At 41.0% G+C, this 9,477-nt stretch overlaps 1 protein-coding gene across 1 annotated transcript; it reads left to right on the top strand.

Moving 5' to 3' along the window:
- The first annotated feature begins 6,993 nt into the window (after positions 1 to 6,993).
- LOC113295105 lies at positions 6,994 to 8,379 on the top strand. The gene has a single exon (XM_026543458.1). It carries the CDS (start codon positions 6,994 to 6,996, stop codon positions 8,377 to 8,379), a length of 1,386 nt encoding a protein of 461 aa, XP_026399243.1.
- Positions 8,380 to 9,477: the final 1,098 nt, after the last annotated feature.

Below are 9,477 nucleotides of genomic sequence, written 5' to 3'. Positions count from 1 at the left end.
TTTGAGGTTACATCCAGCTACTGGTAGTGTTAGGACCAAGGGATCGTTATGGTAATCCATATCTTCTTCGATATCTTCGGCATCGAAGATGATAGGAGATTCCATCCACTCTTCGTGCTCGTCCACCTCTATCCCATCGACCTTATACAATTTGCAGCGGTCTTCGAATTGCTTCCGTAACCTCTTTCCTATATGTGTTGTAAGTGAGGGCCCGGTGGCTTCGGAACACGATATGGTGTTGATTGTGCGGTTTCCTTCCGGAAGTTGGACTGGTTTGGTTCGCTTGGATCTATCCTCGGTAATATCTTTTCGTACGTAATGTTTGAGCTCTCCCGCATCAATTAATTTTTGGATCATTATTTTAAGGTTCTTGCACTTTTCGGTTTGGTGTCCGTTAAAACAATGATATTCACAGTAATCTTTGGACTTCTCGGATCTCGGGGGCTGCTTTCCCTTAGACCATGGCCATTCCAGGTTTTCCCTCCCTTTGATCTCTCGTAGGATACGAGCATAGCTAGCGTTGAGTTTCGTGTAAACTTGATCTTCGAATTTTCGGTCACCTGTTCTTCGTTCATCCCTTCGTTCCTTCCTATCTTCGTGAGGTCTCTCCAATGAGCAACTCCTTTTGGCCCCATTGGTTTGTTCCGCTGAATTGGTGCGGTGAGATCTCTGCGGATATGCCCTCGGGTTTTCCCGTTGAATTTCTTCAAGTCGAGCGTGCTTTTCGATAATTATTCGAAGATCTCCCTCTGTCTTAGGCACGCTTCCATGAATCTCAACAAATAGGGGACTCATTCGGTCTAATCCCCATTTGTAGCAATTGATGCTTACCACTGGGTCCACGCTCCCAATGGCTTGGCAGATCTTGTGCCATCTGTTAGTGTATTCCCTCGTGGTTTCCTTGTAGCCAATCGCTAGTGAAAAGAGCTTATCCATTCCGGTGTTTACAGTCTTGTTATACATGTATGTTCTTAAGAATTTCTCTGCGAGTTGGTCGTATGAGTGGATGGAGTCTGGTGGCAGATTATCAAACCATGATAATGCCGATCCCTTCAGGCTTGACGGGAAGTATCTGCAGAGTACGGCGTCGTTCTGACCCCATCTAGCTAAGACACGGTTGTAATACCGAATATGTGCAGCAGGGTCGCTGGATCCATCATAGCATTCGAATGTTGGGACAGGGCATTTCAGTGGAATAGGGGTGTTGTCCAAGCGATGAGTTAAAGGCGTAGAGTTAGCTTCTCTCATGACCTCTTCTAACCTCCCCCCGCCTTGTCTATTTTTTAATTGCCTGATCTCGGCCATCATCTCATCTCGTAGCTCTTCCATCGCGCGGTGGTGCCCTAAGTTCTTCTGCTCGTTACCGTCTGATTCTCCGTCGTCATAATCCGGGTCGGATACGCTACTTCCCCTAGTCGCGTCTCCATTAACTGCTATGACGACTCTACGGTCTCGGTTTGGCTCTGGTGCTTTGGAATTTTCTTCATCAAGTTGTTGGCTGGTCTTCGTGCTTAGAGCAATCCGCTCCTTTAAATCTTGATTTTCTATGGCCAACAGGGCTACAACATCTGCGTAAACCTGCTGGCTCTTCTTCAATTCTTCAAGCTCAGCCATCAGTCGATGTGATTGGTTGGACCCTTGATTGGGAGTCCCAGCTCGTGCCACTACGGCCATGGTGCCGCCTTCCTCTACGGTCTGCACTAACGATGGCAGAGGTTCAGCCTCGGTCGCTGGCATTTCCAAATCGGGGTGAGTGCCCCTCTGTGGTGCTAGAGCCGCCGATATGGTTTGATTTTGATCATTTGTTGGTGGCATTCCGAAAGTTAGAAGATGCACGGGTTGGAATGTTCTGGATTCATCCACCCTTTCTATTGGTTGATGAAGTTGATTCATAGCGTAAGTTTTGCTAGCCTATGCAGCCTTCGGGACTACCACAGCCGCACTGTACTTTGTCGCCGCTGCTCTGAGAGCCGCGGCTGCAACTGAATTAGCGTTCATAGGTGAAGTGATTTCCGCAGTATCTTGCTTTTGACTGGTCATTTTAGCTTTGTCTCCTTTCTGCTTGCTTCGGGTGATGACCGGGGTTGTCCTGGGTGTTTCCTTTGAGAAAGCTTTGTATATTCCTGCTTCCTGCGTTTTTTCCATCACGGATCCTTTTGTCGACAATGAGATCTCGCAGAAACTCGTCTTCCTTTCTCACGATCCGTTCTTTCTGCATAAGGGAATTTCAAATAGCGAAAAACGGGAATATCCGCGTGAATCGGGTTAGTTTGCGAAATCGGGTTAGTTTGCGAAAGAAAAACGTAAATCCATGGATCAAAACAATAAATCTTATCTAAGATAATGGGTGCGTTTTTGAATATAATGAAGTTAATAAATGATCTATTCGGTCCGAGCTAATAAATCAGAGCAATCATATGCCAGTTTAAGAAGAAATCACAGGACAAGATAAATCTTTTACCGGGACGAAGTCCCTGTTTCTAGCGCCAAATTGTGAACACACTGATCACGAAGGCATCAGAATGCTCACAACCAATCATCATAGTATAGAATAATTTGTGATGATGATATCTTAGTGTTGATTCCTTGGCTCAAAACCTTCGGGTTTATCACAGCCTCATCCAACAACTCCATGCAGGGTGTTTGCGCACGGGATATAGATAAACACAAAGAAAACAAAACGTACAAGTAAAGATCCACGGGGTTAGACAGATATAAAGTGCTGAAATATAAACAAGACCGAGGTTTACGTGGTTCAGCACTAAGGCCTACGTCCACGGGGTTTGTTGTTTCACTATGTTCTTCACGGTTACAAGAGTAGTCGAATGACTTTTCGGTTTACATGTATTTTCCCTTCTAAAGGATTAACTTACACTCGTAATCTTTCTCTCTCCTTTCCTTCCTGTTTTTCTCCGATCCCCTTTCCTCTTGGTGGAGAAGGGGTATTTATAGGGTTAGAGTGTGGTACCCATATCTGAAGGCCGTTGGAACCTTATCTTCTAGTGTCTTGTGTCCATCACGCAGACGTCTGCGTTTGCCCCTTGATCACGCAGAGACATCCTCGCTCGTCCCACGGATTGATCGACACGTATACTGCTCAGAGTGTTTAATGAGGGTGGTTGAGATGCCTGCTCGTGTCAGACAAGTGTCTTCTGCCCCTGTCACATCCGTGTCAGCTAACTTTCTCTCCACCGTTGATCTTAGCTTCTTTTGGGATGAGATAAAGTAACTCCTTGGGGTTTATTTGGTGTTCCGTAGTACATCGTATTTTGATGTCTTGGCCTGCCTGCTTTCCACGTATTTTTCTATATACACGTGTCTGATGGTGAGATATATGTATACACAATTCTTATCAAGAACAATAACCCTAAAAGATAAGATTTAGAGAGGTAGAGTTAGGGTTAGCTGAATAATTGGGGGAGCATCAATTCAATGAAGTTGCAGGGAAATTAAAGGCAGAAAAAGTCAATGGAGTATGGTTGGTGAGTTGGGTTATCATTAATTTTCGAATAGAAGAAGGATTGAGAGCTTTTGTGTATAAATAGGGGACGATTTTTCTGTAACAATCATCCAAATTAGCTGGGTCAATTGTCTAGTTTAATATCATTGTTTGCAACCTGTTATCATGTTCTAAATACTTCTGCTAGGGTTGAGATGAACCCCTAGCTTAATGCTTTGTTATTTTTACTCTTGATAATAATCTTGTTGTGCTTAAATGATTTAGAATAGAACTCCATCTTAGGGGCTTCAACACTTTACTTTCACAGTGTATGTCATGCATCCATTGTAGTTAGAATTATCCTGTGTTGTAGAACTGCAGTCATGCTTCATCACATATATTGACCTTTTGATTAGTTGTGCCTTAAACAGACAGTTAATGCTAAGGGAAGATATCTTAGTTGCGATTGGATTATTCACATTATAGTCACCTTGGATATACAGAAGATTGACATCTCCCCTGTTATCAGATATAAGGACAAGGTTAGTATCATTAGGAAAGTAATTAGTATAAGTTAGTGGTGGATTCAACTGCCCTAGTACCCTCATCATCAATTGCCTTATTTACATCTTGCTTTGCATCTTGCGTTACCATTTCTGTTACTATCAAACACCTTTGTCGTATCGACACAACCAAAAATCGTTTTGTTACTCTTGTTCGAATCAGTATAGGAAGACTTTAATTTCAACTTTACACCCTCCAAGTCTCTGTGGGATCGACCTGTATTTGCACCTTACACAATTGACACTGTGCACTTGCAGTTCTAATTGTAGGCTTGTTTCCCGACCTACCAAGTTTTTGGCGCCGCTGCCGGGGACTCGGTAACGGTGTAGCTGAAGTTTTCCATCTTTACCTTACTATTTTTCATATAATCTTGTATATATGTGTTTAGATTGTTAGTATAATCTGTTTATCTTCTTTTTTTCGTTATCATATATCCTGCATAGTTTAAATAATCTGTCATTACACTTTGCAGTTTATCTATCCTTAGTTTTATTTAGTTATCCCCATCATCTGTGTAACTTAGTTAGCTGTAGTTAGATGTAGCATTAAGCAACTCTGCATCATTATCTTCTAGTGTAACTTAGTATAACTTGTTCCATATTAAGCCTGTTGTTATCATAAGTTGTATCCTAAATTTGTTTCAGTAGTTTTTTTATTTCTTAAGTTCATAATATTTAGCCATTTGTAAATCCTCATATGTTACATATCTGCATCCTGTTTTAGCTCCACCTGTATCTCATGTTGTAGTTTAATAGCATCTGCAACTAGTTCTATTTATAGCTTAGGTTGTAAACTTGTTAAGTTTCTGCTGTTTTAGCTTTCTTAGAATACAATATTACCATCTGTAAGTACACATCGGTAAGTTAGTCATCTAGGAGTCTGTGTATACTTTAATTTTTTTTTTCTTTTTTTTTTTTGACAGTCTTGTCTCAGTGGTATAGATCATATTCTTACCTGCATCTCATACTGTCATCACATGTTGTAGCTTTTGATTCTCAGTACTCCATCTTTCAACTGCTGTTAATTTTCTTAGTTTATATGTCATTCCACCATTGGTTATGTAACTTCCCATTCCATTCAGATTGTTTCAGTGGTTGTAAGCATTAAACTGTAACTTCTCCTTTGAAGCTTATCATAAAATTGCATATGTGAGTTGTGTATGCCAGTATCAACAATAACTTCTTTGCTTTAAGCTGCACAATTCTGGGAACTGAAATTCTATTTTGAGTAACCAGGTACTGTGGTGCTGCACAAGTCAAAGAAAAGGAGAGAAAGAGGAGCAGCGAAACAACCTGTTTGTTGTGCCTAAACCCGGTTTATACCGGCGGTATCGTACTCGAAACTTATCATCTATGAACTGTTAATGACTGCCATGTATGCCTGCTGAAACTAGTGCTGCATCTTGAGTTTGCGCATCTGTGAAGTTAGAATAGCATTTTTTTTTGCTAAAATTGGACATTTTCTGTGCATCTCTTAATTTCGACATAACCTGTGTGTGTGTGTTCACCCCTGGAAGTAACTGTCATCGTCATTAATTCACTGAGTTGCGCAATTGCATCTTGACTGTTCAGTACAACATAATAGTTCTGCGTGCATTTATCCTAGTTCTAGCTGTCGATTCTCGAAAGCTTTGTGTTTCCCTGTATTGCAATTTGCTTGTTTGTCTGGGTGTTATAACATGATGAATGTGCTATCTAGGCTATGATTGTGTCCTTTAGAGACCAAACCAATCGACTAGTTATAATTAGCCAAGAAGATATTGTTGACATACCCAGTTCTGAAGTAGACAGTCCCGACCAATCTGAGACAATGAGTGAGGAACTGAACTAGTCTCAAGGACTACATGTACCCAACAAGGGCAAGCCAGCCCTCATGCATCATTCTACCAGCTGATGCTGGACAGTTTGAACTTAAGGCAAGTACCATTCACATGCTCCCTGTGTTTAGAGGGGTTGATGCTGAAAACCCCTACCACCATGTTAGAAATTTTGAAGATATTTGTGGGACTCTGCGTTTTAACCAAATGCCGGAAGAGTCCCTCAAACTGAGTCTGTTTCCTTTCTCTTTGAAAGAAAAAGCCAAGTCCTGGCTGCATGCCTTATAACCACAGTCCATTAGAATACGGGAAGACCTTACAAAAGAATTTTTCAAAAAGTTTTTCCCTAACCATAAGACTGCGACAATTCGTCAAAGTCTGAATGGTTTTGTGCAATTAGAAGGTGAGACCTTGGCCAAATATCTGGAGAGATTTAATGAATTACTTCTCCAATGTCCTCACCATGGTTTTGAAAAATGGAGACTTGTGCAAATTTTGTATGAAGGTCTAGATGTTACCACCAGAACCATAGTTGAGTCAATGTGCAATGGTTTATTTATTGACAAAAGTGTTGATGAGGCTTGGACTTTCTTAATCAAAGTCGCTGAGAAGACTCAGCAATGGGAGTCCATCCATGAGCCAAAAAAGACCAGCCCTGTAGCTAATGTCCATAGAATCGAGTCTGATTTTGAAGAAAAAACAAATGTTGCATCCTTGGATAGGAGAGTAGAAGCGCTAGAGCTGTAGAAGAATGTGAAAACTACTGCCCCTACTCTCCGTGACCAAATTGAGATAGCCACTTGTGCGGCATGTCATGGTTCAGACCACCTAGTGGATACTTGTCCAGACCTACATGCATTTCAAGAGTCTAGACTAGAACAGGCCAATGCTTTGTATCATAAGCAAGAGAACAATCCTTATTCTCAAACCTACAACCCAGGGTGGAGGAATCACCCTAATTTCTCATGGTCCAAAGGGCCTGTACAAGGGGGTACAATGAGTAATAACCAAGGATATTCATATCCTAGAAACCCCCAAGTACAAACACACACAATACCCTGTTGAGAAAAGGCCTAGTTTTGATGATGGTGTAAACCAAATGAATCAAAATCTTTTGCAATATCAGAAGTTAAATGACCAGATACTTGCGAGTTTAGAACTCAAAATAGGTCAAATGTGTGATGCACTAAACGAGAGAGAAAAAGGTAAACTGCCTATTCAACCTCAACAAGTTCAGAAAAGTGCATTTCAGGCAAGCACCTCAACTTGCAATGAGTCCTCTGGTGACCATGTGAATTCTGTCACCACTCTTCATGGTGGTAAGGTTGTTGATAACAATGTAGGTGTACCACAGTCAGTCGATTCTAAATCAGACTCACCGGTGCATACGACTCCACAGAAAACACCAATTGTGGAAAAGGAATCCGAGCATGATAGTGACTCTAAGAATTCCACTGATATCAATGTCCCTGCACCATCTCATGTCCATGTTTCTCCATTTCCTCAAAGATTGGTGCAGCAGAAGAAAAGTACCCAATACAATGAGATGTTAGAAATGTTTAAACAAGTCAATATAAATATCCCTTTTCTTGAAGAAATCAAGCAGATACCTGCATATGCTAAATTCTTGAAATATCTATGCACACAAAAGCGGAAGCTTCATGTGCATAAGCGTGCCTTTCTCACTGAACAGGTAAGTTCCATAATTCAAAACAAAACACCACCTAAGTTTAAGGACCCATGTAGTCCTACTATCACCTGCACTATAGGTAAACATACAATTGATATAGCTTGGATAGACTTAGGTGCAAGTGTGAACCTTTTGCCATACTCTGTGTATGTGAAATTAGGTCTTGGGGAGCTGAAACCCACTCCTGTTACGCTACAGTTAGCGGACAGATCTGTGAAAATCCCTCGTGGTATTGTTGAAGATGTGTTGATCAAGGTTGAAATTTTTTATTTTCCCGTGGACTTCATTGTGTTAGATACCCAACCGGTGCAATATCCTTATGATCATATTCCTGTCATTTTAGGACGTCATTTCTTGGCAACGTCCAATGCTATCATAAATTGTCGTAATGGAGTGTTGAATTTATCTTTCGGTAACATGACCGTAGAACTCAATGTTTTTAACATTAGTCAACAACCCATGGATTGTGATGATAGTGATTTGCATGAGATTAACATGATTGAGAGTCTGATTCAAGACTCATTGCCTGACATTTTATCCGTGGACCCTTTGCAAGGATGTTTAGATAACTTTGACTTAGATATGTTTGACTCTAAGTACATTAGTGAGGTTCACTCTTTGCTTGAATCTGTGCCACCCATGGATATTGCCAAATGGCTGAATGCAGTGGAGTCACTTCCACTCTGTGATTCCGAATCTGCCCCGATTCCCGATGAACCACCTAAGCTTGATTTGAAACCATTGCCTGATACTTTGAAATATGCTTTCTTAGGTCCTTCTGAGACTTTGCCTGTTATTATTGCATCATGTTTAGACACAGAGAAGGAAAGTCAACTTTTAGAAGTGCTTAAAAATATAAAGAGGCCTTAGGTTGGACCATCTCAGACCTTAAAGGTATAAGTCCCACAATTTGCATGCATCACATAAATCTTGAAGAAAATACTAAACCATCTAGGGAAATGCAAAGGAGACTTAACCCCAACATGAGAGATGTTGTTAAGGGGGAGATTTTGAAATTGCTTGATGTGGGTATCTTATACCCAATTCCGGATAGCCAATGGGTCAGTCCCATTCAAGTTGTACCCAAGAAGTCTGGCATTACTGTAGTTCAAAATGAAATGAATGAGCTAGTCCCCACTCGTGTGACCACATGGTGGCGAGTTTGCATTAACTATAGAAAGTTGAACACGGTGACGAAGAAAGACCATTTTCCCCTTCCCTTCATTGACCAAATGCTAGAAAGATTATCAAGACATAATCACTATTGTTTCTTATATGGCTATTCAGGTTATAACCAGATTCATATAACACCCGAAGATCAACCAAAGACCACATTTACCTGTCCTTATGGAACATTTGCTTACCGTCGTATGCCTTTTGGGTTGTGTAATGCGCCCGCCACTTTCAACGTTGCATGATGAGCATCTTTTCTGACATGGTAGATAAGTTTCTTGAAATTTTCATGGATGATTTTTCTGTCTTTAGATCTTCTTTTGATGAATGTTTGCATCATCTTACTCTTGTGCTGATTAGATGTAAGGAAAAGAATTTGGTTTTGAATTTGGAAAAATGTCATTTCATGGTTAACTCAGGCATCGTTCTAGGGCATATCATCTCTGAAAAATCCATAGAAGTAGTAAAGCCAAAGTTGATCTCATTCAACATTTGCCTCAACCTCACTCTGTGAGGGAGATAAGGTCATTCTTGGGCCATGCCGGTTTTTACCGGCGATTCATCAAAGACTTTAGTAAAATTTCAAGAACTTTGTTTAGTCTTCTTGCAAAAGATGTTGCATTTGTCTTTGATGACGCTTGTAAAAAGGCGTGGGAGCAATTGAAAGCCCTTCTCACATATGCTCCTATAGTCACACCACCCGACTGGACCTTGCCATTTGAAATTATGTGTGATGCGTCTGACTATGATGTAGGAGCTGTTTTAAGTCAGCGAGTAGACAAGCTCCCTTATGTG

Source organism: Papaver somniferum, chromosome 7 (genome assembly GCF_003573695.1).
Source record: "Papaver somniferum cultivar HN1 chromosome 7, ASM357369v1, whole genome shotgun sequence".
NCBI classification, from domain to species: domain Eukaryota; kingdom Viridiplantae; phylum Streptophyta; class Magnoliopsida; order Ranunculales; family Papaveraceae; genus Papaver; species Papaver somniferum.
The sequence above is the reverse complement of the archived record's forward strand: the minus strand, read 5'-3'. Positions and strand labels throughout refer to the sequence as shown.